Below are 21,519 nucleotides of genomic sequence, written 5' to 3' on the forward strand. Positions count from 1 at the left end.
AGCTAGCCAGCCGGTTGTCTCACTGAGGTAAAGAGGATACATAATTTCTAAAGATAATACCAAGTGTGCACATCTCAAAGTTTTAAAAATTATTCCCTTCTTTTGTCTTAATTCCCCAAGAGCTTAATTTCTGACATCTTCTCTGTGAATATGAAATTTCATTTATTGAACCAGTGAACAAATATCAGGGACCATCAGTCTTCATTAGTCTATCACCTCCTTCAGATTAATGCTGTGTTGAAATTCTCATTCCTTATTGTTTGTAAATCACCCCCCACCCCACTTTTTAGTATTTGTCCTGACATTGGTGTTTGACAGTTACTCCTGAGCAGAGAATTCATCACCGAGAATTTATATGCTTCCTTGGGTACTGCTTGCAGACACTTAGTTCTTTAATGCAAATAAAACTTCAAAATATGAAATCAGTGACATTAGGAAAACAGAAACACATCAAAGCAGTATTGATTTAGAGAACTTCATTATGACAATAAATCATGCCTGAGCTGTGGGCACAAGACAAATCCTCGCTGGAGAAGAACGTCCTTACCAAGGCTCTGTGCATATAAACAAATCCCCATATCTCTGCTGTATTCAACAGGGGCCCATGTGGGGCTGGTTTTGTCTCACTCTGTCTCCCAGTCCTCAGCACCATGCTCCTTCAATTCAAGAGCTGGTATCTGGCCATACAGCTGACGTCACACTTGCCAGTGATCCCCAATGTCTATAGATTGGTGAATAAGTTCCTGTCATAGAATTGGCCCATGCATTCTTCCCCAAACTCAGGCCTTTCCATCATACCTATTGTTCTGACTGTACCCTATCCACAGAGTTCTCTCTTTTGTTTGTGCTTCATGATGTCATATTATTCTCTTTCATATCTCATTTCGTCTCTGGAGAACCCTTGGCTGTATAATTTGTTAGGATTTTTACTTGGTGGAGGTCACTTAAACTTGCTATTCCCTAATTTCTTGGTAAGAAATGGGAGCATGACAGTAGTCTACTAGAGCTTGCCTCTAGTACTCTATCCTGTAAGTGTAGTTGGTGTTTATTTAAAAAAAAATGTGTGTGTGTTTTGCATGTGTGTTCATGTGTGCAGGCAGATGTACCCCCTCATGTAGGCATACATGGAGGCCAACATTGACAGTGTCTTTCCTCAATTGCTTCTCCACCTTACTTTTGAGACAGATTGTCTTAATAAACCTGAAGCTCATTATTTTGGCAAGATGGGCTAGCCTGAGAGGTCTGCCCCCAACCTTGGATCAGCTCCTATGTCTGGCCCCCAGTACAGGGTTTCTCACACTAGCCACCATGCCATGGTTCTATTCAGGAGCTGGGGATTCAAACTCAGGTCCTCAGGCTGACATGCAAGCACTTTGTCCATTGAGTCATCTCTTTAGCCCTGATATTTATATTCCTAATGTTGTTCCAGGTATTCCTTCCAAGATGAGGAAGACATGTTCATGGTGGTAGACCTGCTACTTGGTGGGGACCTGCGTTATCACCTTCAGCAGAATGTCCACTTTCAGGAAGACACAGTGAAACTCTTCATCTGTGAGCTGGCCATGGCCCTAGACTACCTACAGAGCCAGCGCATCATTCACAGGTCAGTCAAGTCCAAGAAGACAATCCATGGGCTTGATAAGAAGCTGAATTGAACAAATCTTGTTCATCGCTGCATTTAATGTTCATTTAGTTATTGCAGCAGCCCTTTGGGGTTGGTTCGTTGCCCCTGTGGGTGACTGACATATAAAGTTTAATTTGCCCAAGGTCACAGTATGTGACAAGACTAAACATCACTATCAATGTCTATTGGTACTTGGTTATAACTGCATATATAAAGAGAAGGAATGGTGACAGGTGAGAACTTCAATATTAAATTAATTAATTCAAATAGAGGTGGAAACATGCAGAGGGCAAGATAAGAAAGAAATTCCTCATAGGAGAAAACTTGGCTTAATGTCTTCCTGTCATGACAACTGTATTAAGTAAGTCCCCCAGGTGTCCACTGCTAAAGGGGCAACAAAAACAAGGAGTCTCCTACATTTAAAGAATGTGTTTTAAGAAAATAAAGGGTGATAAGGGGATACATCCAAGTAGACAGGAAGGGATACATTACAATTATAAAAAAACTTAGTAGCTTTAATGATGATCTCATATACCATATATCATTTATCACTAAAACAACCTGGATAAAGATCAGAGCTGCTGTTAGACCTGTATTAAAGATGAGAAAACCATGATTTATAAATATGAAATTATCGCCTAGGTTTATTAATAATCAAATCATCATCATATCCATTACTTTTACTGAGGTTTACTTTGTGCTGGGCACTCTGAAACATTTTATTAGTGTTTTAAAAATTTAAGCATCAACAAGGACTTCCCATTTAATTATAGTGTCCCCATTGTACCTTAAAAGAAAGTGAGTCAAAGATTTTCTAACAGTTGGCCCTGTCAGGATCTAAAACTGAATCTCTCCAACCCTAAGTGAGAGAGAAAGAGCCATGTTATACTGAGAGTACTAAATATACATGTGAAATACAAACATCGATTACACATCATTTGATAAAATCCAATGCCAATAACCTCACTACTGTTCTCTCTAATCCTTGAAGAACTGACTGAGATTTTAGTACAGTTATATCTCATTTAGTATAGCTTGAGTTGGATAGCATATTTGTCTGCAACTTTTCTGGATCAGCTCTGAGACTGTGGATGAACAGGTACTACCACAATTTGTAGGCACATGAACTAATCCTTTTTTTTTTTTCTTTTCTGGCTTTAAGTGGGTAGACTTAAGTAACTGTTTAATTTTCCATCTTTGGAGAGGCTATTTGTACTGGAAATGTGCTCTTTAAGTCATAGTTAAATGGAAAACTGACCAGTTAATCACACAGGACTTCAGAAGGCAATTTACACACCTGGTATTTGGTGAGTAATTGAAAATCTTGTTTGGAAGAGCAGGCTTGCTGGCTCTTGGCAGCTTTTTCTGGGAAGGGCTTTATTCCGAGAGGAATTCAGGCTAGAAATTCACCTGGAACCCAGAAGGAGATCTCTCCCAGCTGGTGTCTGTTTTCTTTCTCTTCTTCCCTCACACCTCACTAGTTTTATCTAGTTTGGGCCATTGAAATCATGTGACACATAAGGGATGAACTTCCTGTTCCTAGCTTTTTATACTCACACAGTATTTACTTCTGTCCACTCTCAGAGGGCCTGTTTGTGCTAAAACGTCTTCTCACATAGAAATGAATGACACAAATCTGCACATTCGGGATGCAGCATTGAAACAAACTAAGATGCTGTCCTTTTGGGGTCACAGAACAATTCAAGTGTGTGTCTGCTGCCTGTGGGCCCCACTCACCTCACATGCATTGTATTTTATAGACCATCAGAGCATTTTGCACTTCTGGGAAGCTCTGACACTTTTTTGATATGCAGTTGCTTAGTTCATTTGTACCCTTCTACTCCAGGAGTGAAGCCACATCTGCTTAGCTTCCCATTGCCTTGCCAGTATTTGGAAAAACTATGAAGGAATAGATGCTGGCTAAACTCTTATATGTTCTAGTAAATTGAAGACATACTGCCAGTGTTAAATTTCTTTCATGACAATGGGCCAAATAGATACTTCAATTGTCCAATAACTAGGCTTTTTACTATTAAAATGCCAGATATCAACTAAATGTGTTATCTTTAAAATGGCTTTAAAAACCAGATACATGGTTAATTAAGGAATATCCCTCTGCCTAAGGAATTTAAATGATAGGTAGTAATAGTGTTATTCTGAGAATGGGATTTTGTGGGGTGTAAAGTTGAGAGATGAATTCAGAAACAATTTGGGCTTCTGGAATCTCATTATAAAATCTCCTTCTTCATTTATTACAACACATATTTTTCCATTCTGATGGTTTAGCTCTTTCCCAGGGTGTTTAGTGATACATAACATGGGCTTCTTCATGGAATACATTCATATTAAAAATATAACTCTTCAAAAAACTATAGCTTCCTTCAAAAGAATCAGTAAAATAAATGCTCCATTTGATTGATGCTAAGATGACAGAATAAATCATCTTTCAGCTGCTTAGAATACTACTGTAAAACTCTGAATTCCAAGACATAAAATGTGTGAATGAAAAAGAATAGATGAAGCATCATGGATTTGTCCAAGTGTGCAGTAGCCAATTACATGGAACAGCAGCTATAAAATACAGAACTTCTATGTTTAGAGTCAACCCATGTGTTGCCTCTGGACAGTAGATGATTCAAAATGATCTTAAGTACTCAGTGAATGTGCATGGAACAAGAATAATATCAGCCCACCATTTACCAGTGGCTTCCAGTTCAGGGACTCTTCTCAGAATTTGAGAATTACCAGTCAGTCTTCCTCTAGTTACAGGAGGTTGGTGGCGTTACTATCCCCATTTTACGGCTGGAACTCCTGTTTAAAAAAACTTAAGGCTCTTGGTCAGTCGGTGGTGGGGCATGCCTTTAATCCCAGCACTTGGGAGGCAGAGGCAGGCAGAACTTTGTGAGTTCGAGGCCAGCCTGGTCTACAGAGCGAGATCCAGGAAAGGCACAAAGCTACACTGAGAAACCCTGTCTTGAAAAAACAAATAAACAAACAAACAAAAAACCTTAAGGCTCTTACCCCACATTACACTGTGAGAGTATAGGTGAAGCATCAGATTGAGGAAATGCAGAGCTCTTGACCACACTTCGTCCCATGAAGTTGAATGTCGCTGGAGCCTGAGGAGAGCACACAGTAAGGTGAGCATGGCCACTAGTCCACAAGTACCCATATTCCAGCTGCGCAGGCAAAGATGGCACACTGAAGCCACCAGGTTAAAGGATGATCTAAAACCAGAAGCTAAACTGATGAGGAAAGCTGGAGTACATGAGAGAAGGTGTTTGATAAGGAAACAGTGTTGTAAGAACTCAGAGGATTCAAAAGAGGTTTAAATGGCCAAAACAGCAATCAGACCTAGACCATGTAACAGGGACCGAATAAACGAGAGTCTTTATTCAGGGGCCAGGGAGATGGCTCAGTCAGGAGAATGCTTGCTATAAAAGGATGAGGATATAAGTTTGGATCACCAGCACTCAAATAAGAAATGCACACATCTAGAATCTCAATGACTGGGGACCGGTGATCCCTGGACGTCATTGACAAGCTTTCCGAACTGAATTGTTCAGTTCCGGATTCAGTAAGAGACTCTGTCTCAAAACATGAGGTGAAGAGTAATTGACAAAGTTGCCTAATTTCAACCTGTTAACCTCAACAAGTACATGTATCCATGTGAGTCCATAATCTCTCCCTCCACATGAACACACTGTCTTAGTTCAGGTTACTGTTGCTGTGATGAAGCACCATGACCAAAAGCAAGTTGGAGAGAAAAAGGTTTAATTGGCTTACATTTCCACATTATAGTTCATCATCAAAAGAAGTCAAGACAATAACTCAAACAGGGCAGGAGTTTGGAGGAGGCAGGAGCTGATGCAGAGGCCACGGAGAGGTTCTGCTTACTGGTTTGCTCCACATGGCTTACTCAGTCTGCTTACTTATAGAAGCCAGGACCACCAGCCCAGGCATGGCCCACCCATAATGAGCCAGGCCCTCCCTCATCAATCATTAATTAAGAAAATGCACTACAGACTTGCCAGCAGCCCGATCTTATGAAGGCGTTTTCTCAGTTGAGTCTCCCTCCTATCTCATGACTCTAGCTTGTGTCCAGTTGACATAAAACTAGTACACAGACACACAGAAATAAAGAGAGTGAGAGGGACAGATAGAAAGAGAGAGAGAGAGAGAGAGAGAGAGAGAGAGAGAGAGAGAGAGAGAGAAAGAGAGAGAGAGACAGAGCTCATTCTATCTGAGAAATGTGAAATGGGCTCTGTTTTAATTGTGTTCTTACATTGATGTCTCTGCCAACAGATGTGTGTCTTATTTTTCGAAAACATTGCACCTACTTTCTTTGCCATAAACTTCTGGTGGGATATAAATGGGTCTTTGTCTTAATTTATTGATAGAATTTTTCAATCCGTAGACTTGAATTTTTAAAGTTCCCATAATATGCAAAATATTGAGCTGATTTTCATCAATTTCCAGAGCTTTCTTTGATAAAAGCGAAGTTGCATAATAACCTTAGTTTTGATTTATATAATTAGACAAGTTTCTTGTTAGTCAAGAAATTCAGTGTTTTCCTGTGCTCACAGATTGAAAACTGACTTTAGTTTTCAAAGTGTGGAAGATCCTATCTTAATACCCCCTTATTTATATTAAGTCAGTAAGGCTTTAAAGTGAGAACAGGGTGATTATTTGCATCTATTAAAAATAAAAGAGCCTAAATTCATTATACTTCCTGTGAGGAGAACAGTATTTGATTAGAATGCCATAGTCCCTCCAATGAATAATCTGATGGAAACTAATTATTGCAGGCCAAGAAGGAATTAGTAGTCATTTTCCTGTCAGACGTTAAAGAAGACTCAATTATAAATTTAGGCTATGGAGATGAGCTATATGAGACAATTAACAGTAAGTCATCTCAGATTACAGTAGATGGTTGATTGTATTTTCCTCATAGTAAAAAAAAAACCAAAAAACTCACTCTAATGAAGTTATAATTCATCATTTTCCAAATTCCTATAGGAATGAGGTAAAAATCCTATTAGGCAATTCATATAAATAATCACAGCACAACAGAGAAAATTGTGAGATGTTATCTCCCATCAATAATGGAAATATTGAACAGGGAATAATAGAAAAGTTTTGATTATCAAGAAGAACACGGGATTGTGCTTGTGCTTTCACTTATTACCTTTGTCTTCTTTGTTATAGTGAGAGGGGCGGAGGAAGTAATAAAGGCAGCCAGCTTCACTCTGAAGCAAGGTGCAGATAAGAATTAATCCTCACTTGTCAACCCTTCAAACCGATGTAGCAACTTTTAAGAAACTCCTATCATCCTTCTCAGAAGCAGTACCTCGACAATGAAATAAAAAAAAAAAAACCAAAACTTGGGAACAATGACTCTAGCCTAAATACTCAAGGATCCCTTCAAAGCGTGTGGTTACCAGACAGCATTGCAGAGCCGAGGCTCTGGTGGTGAGGGAGATGTTCACTCTGTTGTAGCACTGATAACAGTTGATCATGAAAAATGGTTTACAAATAAGAAAGGCTTTTAAATTTGGGAGCATGCATTATAAAGGTTATAAGCGGTTGTGACTCTGTCACAGGCTAGGTCGCCATCACTCCTACTCTGTTACATCTGCCCAGTGGTCATGGTTAGGCTTCTAATTGTGGCTTTTGAGCCACGATGTTATTCGTATAATGCTTTCTCTCTCTCCTGAATGTAATTACTTGTGGATAGAGAATGTTTTACCCATGTTTAATCACCAATATCCAGCACAGCAATCAAAGTAGAGGGTCACCGGGTAATTCAGAGTAAACGTACGTAAACATATGAATGAAAACAGCAAGTACACGTGATAATCGTACAAGGTAAGTTTACAATGGATGGTATTTTCTGAAGTAAATCTTAATTTGATCTACAAATTCCTACTGTTTGGCTACAGGAGAAGAGATTCCGTGACACCTTTGATATCCTTTGTAGGAAATGAACCCACGTTTATCAGCTCCCAGTTTCCTTGGTTTGGAATGTGGACATAGTGTAACTGAGGTTTCTTTAAGGTTAGGCCAGATAAGCTCAGACAGGAAGTTAATAGAATTCATTCCTTTTGAAGCTGCAGGATTCATGACAGCTTGCTTTGTCAAATTTAAGAAGAACACCTAGACTCTAGAATGAGCTGACTAGTAGGACAGCAGTTATATCTTCAAGTAACAATATATAATATTCTATAACATAATCCCAATAGTCCCAGTAATCCCAAAACAGTGTTGGTTAGAAGCAAGTGACAAAACTTGTTTACTCAAGGATATAAACAAGAGGTGGAAATCATGAAGGGGGGGGGGTCCCCATAATATCTGTCTGCCACTTTTCTCCTGAAGAAGTATACTGTGCCACATACCAATGCCAGTTTCCTCTACAACTTTAGGCAGAGTCTCGAACTTCTCTGTCGAGGAAGAAGAGAGGGGGTTGACAGGGGTAAGAAGTGATTCCTTCATGCATAAGTCTCTAGGATGGCATCCTCTTTGCCTCAGCAGGATGGTCTTTACACATGAGCTTGTCTTTCTCTGCTCTCTACCACACATATACTCCCCTCCAGGAAGGCTATGTGACTGAAGTGAACTGCCTGGTGAGCATGCGGCATGGAAGTGTGGCAAACAGCTCTTAGCACATTTACCAGCCAAGTTCTTGTTTGCAATTCAATTGTGAACCAAAATCATACTTGTTTTCTTTAGCTTATTACAGGCAGAGATCTAGGCCGGGAGGTCACCTTGGCATCTAATTTACACACACTGTAGTATCTTAGCAGTCATATTTTATTTTCTTGAGGTGCTAATTCATAGGCAAAAATGAGATCGTTTTGGTGCTAATCATTCAAGTGACAGATCAGTTCCTAATGAATGAATATGCTAACCCAGTGACAGCTCAGCTTTGAAGCCCTTAAGAATGAGTCACCTGGTGAGATATTTTTCTCATTCCTGAATGTGTTTACTTCTTTAAGCTCACCAGCCTTTTTGCCCAATTAATTTATAATACAAAGTACATACGTCATTGCTTTAATGACTTAACAAGAGTTATTTATTATACACATACCAAGACCTTGCCCTGTGGTACTCAGCATGCTGTACACAGTGCCCCATTTGACAGTCAACAATACTTTGGCAGAGTTAAGTAACTTTGCCATGCACAGCTAGTGTATGAAGACTAAATTCAAATGCAAGATTATCTAACTAAAGTAATTTGGCCATGTACAGTTAGTATATGGAGACTAAATTCAAATGCAAGATTATCTAACTAAAGTAACTTGGCCATGTACAGTTAGTGTATGGAGACTAAATTCAAATGCAAGATTATCTAACTAAAGTAGCTTGGCCATGTACAGCCTGTATATGGAGACTAAATTCAAATGCAAGATTATCTAACTAAAGGTCCTGACTGGAGGGAGAATGGTAGAGCTCTTGCTTTATTCATTGGGAGCTGAGGTTCAACCCCGGCACAGAAACAAACAAACAGAATAACCAGACTGTTCCTGCTCTAACTGTAGGCTTCCTTAGTTTTATCCTTACGAAAATAACTGACACACACCTTCCAGGTTACATGAGCTGTGTAGTGCTACTTAGCCAATTGCAAGATGATTGTGGTTGGTACGACTGTATGTTATTTTATATTTCCCCTTCCTAGTTTGCTTTCTCTTGTTGTGATAAACTCCATGACCAAAACCAGCTCAGAGAGGATGAGGTTTATGTCATCTTGCAACACTCAGGTCAGCAACTCTTCATGGAGGGAAGTCAGGACAGGAACTCAAGGCAGGAACTGAAGCAGAGACCATGTAGGAGTGTTGCTTACTTGTCTGCTCCTTCTGGCCTGCTTGTCTTGCTTTCTCATACAGCTCAGGACTACATGCCTAGGGATAGCACTGCTCATAGTGGTCTAGGCTCTCCCACATCATTCAACAATCAAGAAAAGGCCCATAGACTTGCCTACAGTCCAAGTAGATGGCGATAATTCCTCTGATTAGGTTTCCTCTTCCCAGGTGATTCTAGTTCGTATTAAGTTGACAAAAACTAGCATACTACAAATAAAGGATACATTCAAGTCTTAACCCTCAGTGTTTCAAAATATGACCTTTTAGGAAGCAGGATCTTTATAGAAATATTAAAATTAAAATAAGACCATTCAGATGGACCCTGTTCAAACATGACTGGTAGCTTTATAAAAAGAGGCTATTTGGATGTGGATGCACATGCACGTGCGCGCACACACACACACACACACACACACACACACACACACACACACACATGATAGCCATAGGAAGATGGATGACTGGAAATATATATATATATATATATATATATATATATATATATATATATATATATATATATATATATATATATACCAAAGAACAGTAGATTACCTACATACCAGAAGATTCTAGAAGAGGCCAGAAAGGATGGTCTCTGTGGAAGCTGGATCTAAGGACCTTTTAGACTTGAAGCCTCTGGAACCACAAGGCAGAAACTTCCAGCAGCAGTCAAGCTCATGACACAGCAGAAGCATGCAGTTCTTTCCTGCTTCGATCTACTCCTTGTTTTTATCTTTCAACTTTAGTGAGATAATTCAGCTATCTACAGCATTTGAATTTGAATTCTCAGGTTGAAGGTGTCTCGCTTGGCTTTTATATATCTGTAAAGGAGGTTTTATTTTTTTTTCCTCATTTACCATAGCATTGTGTTCAGCCTGAGAAAAGTATGAGCCTCAGAGTAATTGTTGATGACTTTACTGCTCTCACTATGTGTGTTCTGCTTGAAGTTTGCCTTTCTTTCAGTGTAATGACAACACTTGTTGTTTATTGCATTGAAATATTAGGTTTCAGGCTAACGTCTTCTCTGGAGTGCTTAAGGAAAGGCCCTTCCTCCTTGTCTTATTAAATCTTATCTTCAGTAGATGACAAGCCCTTGCAAATGCTCTCTTTTCCTAACTGCTGTAGCGAAGTGGTTATTGAGCCCTAGAAACAAAACACAGTGAAGTAATAAGGGTATTACATTGCTGTGCTCTGTTCAGCATCTGCTGCCATGCTACCAAATAATGAATGAGCATGAATTACACACTGTGAAAACAAGAGAATCTGCCCTCTTGGTGTTATGCATCAGACAGTTGCAAAGAGCCTTTAAAATGTACCTTCTTTCTACCCACCTTGGAAAAGGCAAGGGGTGGTCATTTACAGGTTAACATTTAACTAGGCTAGGCTGAACTTTTAATAATTTCAATAAGGTTAAGAATTTCATTAATATGTAACCTGTGAGCTGCGTTAAATACAATTTCATTTAGTCTAGCATGCATTGCAATACGAAGTACAAGCGTCACTCTTTTAGGTTTAATCATTTAATACTAAACAGTATTGCTTACTTATGTATATGTCAGGGACATAGCTGGGAATAGAATTTTGGGGGTGAAGGGAACTACTACTACTACTACAATGACTCCTCTTCCTCCTCCTCCTCTTCCTCTTCCTCCTCTTCCTCCTCCTCTTCTTCGTTTGCCTTCTTAAAGATTACAGCTAATGAGATGACACAATCAACAAGGACCTAAATACTGAGGGAGCTGTGTTAGTTACAGATTGTGTTCAGTACTTTATAGTAAATAAAGATTTGAGCAAACACACTTCTGGGGGTTATTTTTAACACTATGCCCACAGGTGACCTGGAATATTAGCAGCATTGGTGGCAGGGCTAGCCAGACAAACAGCTCTTAAGGTGTTTGTTATGTCCTGGTGCAGAGCAGAGGGCATGTGAGGGTAGGAGTGAGGCAACAAGTGTGAGCAGAGGCCAGACCATTACCACATTCAAACAAGTGTGCAGGCATAGTCCTGCTTTATATTTGTGCTTAGGGAATAGGCAGAGCAAGCAGGAGAGGGCATGTTCTTGAACTTGATTTTCACTCACAGTGTGTGGTCAGGAGGGAAGGATGGGCGGGATTAGAGAGGTCCTGTTAGCTGATCTCACAGAGTAAGAAAGAACCCATGAGCTGACCCCCTCACCTTCTCATTGTGATGATACAAGACAGACACACTTTCTGCAAAGCCCAACTATCAAGTGCATTATACTTTAAGGACCTCAGCATTTCCACCTTAATACATCACCTCTGCCATATTGAGTGACAGTGGTCATAGGCAGATTGGAAACAAGTGAGCATGACTGTACACCACCAAATTTTTGTCATGAATGCTACAGAAGGGTTTTGGAGAATAATATAGACTTGAGTATACTTTATCTATCTATCTATCTATCTATCTATCTATCTATCTATCTATCTATCTATCTATCTATCTATCTATCTATTTATTAAAGACAGGGCTTCCCTGTGTACCACTGGCTGTTCTGGAACTAGCTCTGTAGACCAGACTGGCCTCAAACTCAGATTTGCCTGCCTCTGCCTCCTGAGTGCTAGGATTAAAGGCATGGGCTTTAAGTATAATGGAGCTTAGCCTAAGTTGCCATGTGTAGCGAGTGAGACCTGTCACCATTGTGATATCACCATGGTTAAACAAACATTGAAAACACCTGTTCATCTCTTGACACTCTCAGTTTACCGTTAGTGTCTCATGACCTAGCTCTTCCTACACTGGGCACTTGCTAATAATTTGTTCAATGTTTTATGAAATTTAGCTGAACAGTTACTTTGTGCCAGGTTCTGTAGTATGAGATTTATGTGGATCATTTAATTAAATCATCACAACTTTATGAAGTAAAGCTCATTGTCCTTCGTTCTATTATGTGCATGAGTTTAGAGCTCAAATAATAGTAAACCTAAATTCACATTTGTGGTGGCATTGTGTTCCCCAAAATATTGTGCACCCTAATAAACTTATCTGGGGTCAGAGACAGAACAGCCACAATATTAAACATGAGGATAGGCAGTGCTACCACACACCTTTATCCTAGCATTCCAGAGGCAAAAAAAAAATCCTGTTCAAGGCTACAGCCAAGCGTGGTGACTCACACCTTTAATCCCAGGGAGTGATGGTAGAAAGGAAAGATATATAAGGCGTGAGGACCAGAAAGTAGCAGCATTTTGGCTGGCTAAGCTTTTAGGTTTTGAGCAGCACAGTTCAGCTGAGAGCCATTCAGATATGAGGACACAGAGGCTTCCAGTCTGAGGAAACAAGATCAGCTGAGAAGTTGACCAGGTGAGGTTAGCTGTGGCTTGTTCTGTCTCTCTGATCTTCCAGTGTTCACCCCAATACTTAGCCCCGGGTTTGTTTTATTAATAAAGACTCTTTAAGATTCATGCTACACACATTGCTTCCAATAATAAAATAAATATTATCCTATAAAACTGGAAAATCCAGATGTAAGCTTGTCTACAGATTACGTATTCAACATCCAGCAGCAGCATTGACCAAGTAGCTTCTTTCTCTCGTCTGCTCTTTCTGTGGACCCTCCATCCTCAGCCTGCTCCTCCATGTAATGCTAACACAGTACTTGTATTCCATGCTAACTCTTCTGAATCCAGTGATCAGCATTCCTTCTAAAAACCTGCCTCAGGATACCAAAGGGGCTTTTATTTTAGCTTCCAATCACTCTCCTTCCTATTCAGTAGCTCAAATTGGGTCACCAGTCCATCCCTGGTCTGGTAACTGTAGTCACATGACAAGATATTTCTTAGCTTATGCTTAGAGTCAGCATAGAGTAGGTGTCCTTAAGCTACATAGAATCTTATCTGTTTAAATAGCCAAGTGAAAACTACAGCAACTATTAGGAGAGTGAAGAATGCATATTAAGAAGGTGATCACATTTACACATAGTCCCAGAATTAGGAAGTTGCAGATTTGGGATTTGAACCTGGATCATCTGACTATAAAGCACACATTCCAAACTTCTACCTCAAGTGAAGCTGGAAATATCCAGGGCTGGACTGAACCATTTGTTACTGAGACAATTGCCATCATGTGACTCTATAAATTAATATATCTATGTATTTAATTTTAGGTTGCATGTGTATATTAATTATGTGTTTATGTATATAAAACCTATTAATTGTTATATACATTTATATTTTTATAAAATATATGCATGCATATATAGTCCAATACCATGTAACACAGTAAAGCCTGTATGGGCCTTGTGTGTAGTCTGCTTCATCATCCTGTCACAAATACATGAGGGTTCTTTTACTCCAGTCAGGTGGAAATAATGAACAGGCAAAGGGCAGCTTCTGCTGGAGTTGAAAGTCTAACACTTTTCAGAACCTGAGGCTTACAGAGTGGCTTTTAATTCCAGAGACCCAAAGCTCCGAATCTTGAGAAGTATTGACCTATAGCTACAGCTTTCAGTGCCAGACACTTATAGATCTAGGCACACAACTCAAAAGCATATTGTGCTTTCAAAACCAGAAGCTGATGGCTCTGCACCTTCAGAAATAAAGGCTTAGGGCCTCCCTGCTTTCAAAGCCAGCAAGTGGCTGTAGGTATCCCAGTAAAGGTTTATTGCTTTGTGTGTTGAATTACAGTGGCCCAGTAACAGCCAATAATACCATTACAGAGTCCAAGCTCTCAGTGTCAGGCCCTTTGGTAGCTCTGGAACTCTTGTAGGGGCTGGGATCTGCCGTTACTCTACTGAGCTCTTTATAGCCTCTCACCCCGACAGGCTCCAGGGTCAGTAGCGCAGATCTCTAGAATTCTTCCTCAGCTGTCTGAGTTGCTGAGTGTTCTGAAAGCTTATAGCCCTAGCAGTTTCCAGGGCTTATAGCCCCATAAGTCATTCTCAAGTGGCCTTATGGCTCTTGCTCTTCACTGCCTGGGACGGGAAGCCTGTTGATTTCCTCTATTCTTACTGTAACCTGCTCAGCCCATCATAAAGATAACTTTATCCATCATAAAGATCATAAAAATGTAAAAAATAAAACATGGCCTAGTGTCACAGCATAGGGAGGTTGTCAGTGCATCGGCAAACTTTCCTGACTGACCAAAGAAGGCTGACATAGGATGCTTACATAATCAGAACAGGGGAGAGGCAGACGCAGACCCTAGTTCTGCAGCATAGTCAACACTTCATCCGTCGCCGGCTTTGCACTGAGTCAGGCTGGGACCTGCTCCCTACCTGGCCTGGCTGGAGACAGCAGCAAGATGGGAAGGACCATTGGGAATGACTGCAGTCAGGTTCACCTAGAGGTCACTGACATTTGTTGTGACTTGAGTGACATCTCTCCAAGATGCTGCCAACTGTCCTGGGCAGTTGTGACTGGAGAAAGGCCTTCCAGTATGAACATCAGTGCCCCCGCTGCAGTTGTGGCTGTGGCATGTTGCTAGTCAGCACATCTGTACTTTATTCTGAAGGATGGAGTTGGCACATGCCCGTGGCCAATGATCTCTTCTCTGTGAGTTAACCTTAAAACTAGCTGAGGTCCAGAATGGCTCAGTAGGTGTGCAAGGCTCTGTGGCCTTGGTGTATGTCAACCCTCCCCTTGCAGTGGAGGGAGGGGGGGCGGTTTCAGAGACAAGACCCACCTGGACAGAAGTGATTCTGAATGGATTTGATGCCTTTGTTCGGGTTCTGTATGAAAATGCTAATGAGAGAAAGATCGGGGAAGGCAGATTTCATTCTGACTTCCCAGATTGCAGCTCTCTGAATAAAGCACAGATTCAATCCTTGGGGTGTTTTTTGTGGGTGTGTGTGATGGGCAGTGTGGATGCTGACAGTTGCTGTGGTCCTTACAGCTGGAGTGGAATTTCCTCAGAAGGTCCAGGAAGTATTCAAAGCAGCTAAGCGGCCATGATCACAAGCCAGCTGATCACAATCATACAAGGGACATTGTGATTGACAGCTCCTCACTCAAGGCAGCTGGGCACCAGAGAAGGGTCTGGCAGCTGTCCATCAAGCAGTGTGCCACTAACAACTTCGATTATTTAAAGGGAAAGCGTTACAGAGTGTTTACAGCAAAGATATGATGTCTTTTTCTGAGCACTTTGTCTAATCCCCTAATCATCAGTCAAATGCGTTTAGGGAGGGTTGTTCTTTGTCTCAATACCAGTTATAAAATGCCAGAGTATGTTTGCCTGATACTCCTAGATGCATCAACCCAGTGACAACTCCTGGCCCAGAAGAGGTCCATCAGAGCGCTACACCTGTGTCCACCCCACTAGTCTCCATTCTTTGAGCTTTGTGAGCATGTGATTCTAGTCATTAAATATCTGCAAATTCACATACTTACATAGAACACTTATATTCCTACTCTACTTAAATCTATCACACTGCCCTTATGTACAACTTATTCTTCCTACAACTTTCCAATGCTCATTTAGTAGTTACTGTACACCAAGGTGAGATTCATTAACTTTCTAGAGTCAAACATAACCAGACTGTGGTTCACCCTCAGGCTATTTGGCATCAGTGGCATTCCAAACTGCCTGGTTATATAGAAATCTCCCTTCTTTCTTGGTAAGATAACCCCAGTTTGGTAGCAAAGATCCAGGTTAGTGTTCAGTGCTTGGACTAGGTCAATCACAGTGATCCTGTTCCCAACATCCCCACTTCAATATGGGTATGAGTCAGTATGGCTAGTGACTTCTTCAAAAAGGAAGAAAAAAGGTTATTGGCTTCCCTAATAAAACAGGAGAAACCCAGTTAGTGCCGCTGGGTTCAGCTGCTTTCTTCCCTAGAGCTATAAGCGAGGTCTAAAGCTGTAGCAAATGTTCTGAGATCAGGAACCAGCAAATCAAATCACTAATGGAACAAAATGGCAATCTAGAATTCAAAGCTGTGCTTTTGGTGCCAGCATGGAATCAGCACAGGAGCCTGGATGCATCATTCCTCCTGAAGTGTGTCTACCTAATTCCTACCTGCTCACATCCCCAGGAATGCATGAAGCACATCTGTAGTCTAAAACCCAGTATGCTTGTTGGTATTTGTTCCAAAGGAAAAAGCTGCAGATGCAGGGGAATATGGCAGACAATCTTAGAAAGTGTGAGGAGGGGTTTCAGGAGGGTCTGGGCTCTGCTGGGTGCTTTGGTGAGTACTGAGTAAGCACCATATTCCTTAGAATCAGGTCCTGCCAAAAAACAGTGCAGTGACTGACTGTCCGTCCATCTTGAGAGATTTTACCTGGGAAGTGGGTGGGGAAAGAGAGTGGTCCAGGTCAGTAGGAGGTAAAGACACGGCCACCATTCCACAGTCAGCTTTGTGGATTGCCTGGTGCATTTCCATCGTGCTCAGACATGATTACACGGCTGTAGGGCTGTCTTCCCCCCTCTGCTATGGTCACAGTGCAGCAGCCTTCCAGTTCAATGATCAAAAAGCAGAGCACATCCCAGCTGGCAGCAGTCAAAGCTGCCGTGGGCATCCTCACACTCCCTGCATAAGTCAGAGAGGTAAGATTATTGTCACTAGCATCAAAAAACATGTAAAAAAAATAAATACAAAAAAACCAAGGCAGCGATTAATACAGGACCCGGCCAGTCAGCTGAACTGCAATTTTGCTCATTTAAGCAATTTGCATGGGTGCATTCCTCCTTCTTGTAGCGTCTGCCCAAGCAGCTGTTCTCTGCCTTGAATTCTCACTCTCCTACCGGCACTTCTGTCTGCACCCCATTGTTCTGATGTCTGGTTTTCTCCTTCTGTGACCACATCACGCACTTGTCTGCATTTTTCACATTGCATATCTCCATCCACTCAAAATGGGGGTCTGGGTTTACGTAACCAATGTTCTAATCCTGGCTCTACTCCACCCTTCAGTAGCTATGGGACCTAGACAATTTCCCAGTCTCTCCTGAATTCAGTATCACTATCTTTAAGGTCAAAATGATAACACTGTTTACCATCAGGTATTTGGTGGAGCAGGGGAGGAAGTAATTGAAATAATATGAGTAAAACACTTAGCATGATTTTCAGGCAAATGATACATAATTGATACAGACATTTCATTATAACCTTGTATGCTATGATAGGACAGTAAAACAAAACAGCTCAGGGCATGGACCAGCTGGTTGTATTCTGTGACTTGTTTCCTAAACAAGGCATGTGCTTGACATACAAATCCTGTCATCCCCGGGCTCTTGGAGTCGTAGTCTGCTCTGGAAAGATACAGATGTTCTCCTAGCTTTGTTTTATTTTTAATTCTCTTGGCATCTGGAGAGTTAATTTGCTTCATTTTCAAATGACAAGTTTATTTTTCCTTCTGCTAGAGAGGGTGCCTTTGGTTCTGGAGTTGAAGTATAGGAGATTGCATCTTCTTTCTAATTGAATACTCGTCTCCATCACCTGACTTTTAAAAGACATTTTATCCTGGTTTCTCTATGATTAATAGACCTTATTCCCTTTGGTTCTGCCTCACTTCTAGGTGCCTTCTCTTCCCCAGGCCGGGCATCTTTACCTGAACCCTGTGGAGTTGAGAGTTCACTGTGGTCTCAGTGGCTGTGTGAGTTGGCCCGGGTCCCTGTTACTCTATTAGTTGATGCATGTGGGTTTCCACCAGAGTGGATCTGAATCAAAGGTGCTAATGGTAACTAGTGAGTATTGACTTATGCTAAGCCCTAAAGGAGACTCTTCCTTGGGCAAGCATTGTTTCCAGAGATTGCAATTTTTAAAATTCTCATAACTAGGACTATTGTATACGGACACACTTCTCAAGCTGGGGTGTTTGTTCTCTCCACTGCTGGGAACCTGTGTCATCAGGATGAATGCATCTCATCTTCACAGAGAACAGATTTTTTTCTCTACAATGAGAAAGTAAAAACTTAAAAAAAAAAATGAAGAAGACTTAGATGTATATATTGGTCTATTTTTCATTGCTAAATCAAACCAGTTGTAGCTGGGTACTTATAAAGAAATGGGTTTTATTTATCTTATACTCGTGGAGACTGGAAGTCCAAATACTATAGCACTGTGAGGCCCCTGCAGCTGGGGCAGACATCTTATGGCAGACGGCACCACAAAGGCAGGAATACATGGAGTTGGAGAGATAGCATGACATGGGAAACTGGAATAATAGTTAAGCAAAGCCAGCTTTTCACTAGGCTCTGCCATTTCAATATCAACATATCTTAAACTACATTCACATAACATCTGATCTTTAGCAATGCATCAAAAAGTAGAATATGTGTATGACTTATAAATCTACAGTAGGAAAATATGATCAAAAATATACTTGCTGTAAGACAACTTGAGCTGAGCTCAACCTCTGAGTATATAAAAACATCTCTCTCTCTTTCTTTAGGAGAAGTAAGGAATGAAGATCCCAAATGTTAAGTCAGATTTACACCAGTTTGTGGTAGGGTTCTAGCTCTGTGAGGTCTTGTCTGGTGATCTTGGATGAGATGTCATTCTCTAAGCCTCTCCCTTTTCATCTGTCCAAATGCAGTGACATCCATAGCACAGAGCTGTTCTGAGACATGAAAGACACTTGTTATCAGACATTTGTCACTCAGCTACCATGGCACAGGCAAGAATGACCTCAGCTAGAAGCAGTGGCATTGTTTAGAAGGTAGGACAGGTCCAGAAAGTTTTGGTGATTGTCCCCAAGCACCCCTTCTGTGTTCATATTAAGGACTGCTAATCAATCATGACCCTCATTCCCTTTGTCCATGGAAGCCTTCGTCATCAACTTAAACAGAAACTACTAGTTCAATTGGTCTTTAGGGATCCTAGCTCCCATTCTACTTAAAATAGCTAAGCTAGTCAGTGAGGAAAAGGCAGGTGAGTTAAATACCACCTCTGCCATTTATAAACAGGGTAATTATGAGAATATTAGTAGATTATTGACTGAAAATCAGCTTTGCTGATTTATTTTGGGGATGAATCAGGAATAAGAACCAACTCTCACGGGGTGCTCCTTTGGAAAAAGACATGGGTGAATCACTAAAGATCAGGGCTCAAAGACATTGGAGGTCAGGCTGGCCTCTCCACTGTACTCTGCACTTAAACATAGCTTTCAGCCAGGCCCTTTCAAGCCTTAGTGACAGCTGTGTCACAGACTAAGATTTCATCATGGTTCCTGCCAGCGTTGGAAATGGGGGACTGTGAAGAGGTTCTTTCCCGTGTCTTGAATTAATGTTTCTGTTAATTCCCTGAACAATCTCCACTGAAGCTTAATCTGTTTTCCACTGAGTGTCCGTCAGCATCTGCTCCCTCCTACCCTCTTCCCACTCTACTGAAAAAGCAAGGCTTTCTTAGGTGATAAAAGCTTAGGTGGTGGGGATCTGGAGAAGCAGGGGGTGCTGGGATAGGTGTCTAATGATGTAGCTTTTGTATGCTAAGGGGGTATGTCAGGAACAATTGGGCAGAAATTCACAGACTATAGGAGAAGCTAGGTGAGATGGGAAGGTACTGAGAAGAGAACGTGAGTGACATGATGGGCAGAGAAACACAAATTGTTTAAGGCATGCCAAATGACATTTTCATTGATCCCTAAAACACCTCCCCTCTTAATCTTACCATGATAACGAATAGAACCTGCTTTCTTACCATATAATGGATGTGTTTGTTGGAATGAAAATTAGAAAGTATTGTTAACCTAAAATAGTCTTATGTATCTAAAAGGAATATCAAGTATGTCCAACACATTTACTGAACATTGGAAATATTCAATGTGGTCCTGAGAGCCCACAGTCCCTTTATCTGATCCTCTACTAATGGTTTCTGTAACTCATCTTCCTTGGAGCAAAGAGCAAGAGATGCTGGAGATGAGCAGATTCAGCAGACAGTTGGCAAAACAGAGACTAAGTGCAGACCCTTGCCAGGCTGTATAGCCCTTACTCCTCACCAGGGCTCCGCCTTTATTCCTTACCATGGCTTCATTACAGAGATCAGATCATGTGTGCAGATGGTGAAGGGGCAGGTGTCTTAGCTTAAATTATGGGTCCAAGATTACATGAGAAGCAAGGAATAGAACTGGGATTGTAAGCTAAGCTTGTGAAGTGTAATCTTAGAGGATAATATCTGTGTCTGGGACACAGTTTGGTCCAGAAAACTCTTTACTCTGCTTCCTGTTTCAACTTACATTTTGTTTATAATTTCTTCTTCTGTCCTACCACCCCATGCTTTTAATATAGGTCTAGTTTGGGGACCAATAGTCTTTATGTGACACTCTGAATCTTAAATCACACACACACACACAAACACACACACACACACACACACACACACACACACATACACAATTTTCCCCTCTCAAGAACTTGAAGATGACTCCGCTTGAGGGTGTGCTATACAACAACAAAACCAAAACCAAACAAACCTGTTGCCTAGTCAGAAATTTTGGGATGCTTGGGAAGATGATCTGGTTTGGATACAATGAGTTCCTTGTTCCCCATTTTCACACACCCCGTGTGAAGTTGCAGGGTGAGCAACTTGACTCCAGGGTAGGTGCAGTGAAGGGATGTAATTAGCCTATTAAACTCTGCTAATGTCTTGTAAAGTCACTCAAGTGAGAATGACAGATATATCAGTTCCACTTGGACCGTGCCACAGGGAGCATTGGGTTTCTTCCTACTATTTATAGTCAGTCCTTGAAGGTGGAAAGAGCAGACTCAGAAAGACATAGCCTTGTTTGTGGTTTATTTTGTCAAACCAAAATGCAACAGAGAAATGCCATAGAATAGGTACGTCCCTAGACTTAGACTTGACCACTCTCCAAATTCAAAGTCCCTGTCTGAAGTCACCTGCGCTCACTGCACAGAGTTCGCCTGTCATCCCTCACTCTGATACATGCTCAGACATTTGCTAAAAGGGGTCAGGTTTGCAGTTGGCTGGCAGCGAATGCAGCATAACTGCCATGGAAGACCTATTGGAAGCTTTTGTGTTTCTATTTTGTGTTACAGAGTTTAGTACCAGGACTCATGCATTTTTTTTTTTTCAAAACAGGATTTCTCTATGTAGCTCTCGCTGTCCAGGAACTCACTCTG

General features: G+C 41.1%; 1 protein-coding gene across 1 annotated transcript in view; it reads left to right on the plus strand.

The window, feature by feature from the left end:
- Stk32a (serine/threonine kinase 32A) overlaps window positions 1–21,519 on the plus strand; it is a 120,804-nt gene that overhangs the window by 61,612 nt on the left and 37,673 nt on the right. The window contains exon 5 of the mRNA XM_052742116.1: window positions 1,430–1,603. Within this exon, the coding sequence (XP_052598076.1) occupies window positions 1,430–1,603 (174 nt within the window). The remainder of the gene's footprint in view (window positions 1–1,429; window positions 1,604–21,519) is intronic.

This window comes from Peromyscus californicus, unplaced genomic scaffold (assembly GCF_007827085.1).
Source record: "Peromyscus californicus insignis strain IS unplaced genomic scaffold, ASM782708v3 Scaffold_17__1_contigs__length_78620276, whole genome shotgun sequence".
In the NCBI taxonomy this organism is placed as follows: Eukaryota; Metazoa; Chordata; class Mammalia; order Rodentia; family Cricetidae; genus Peromyscus; species Peromyscus californicus.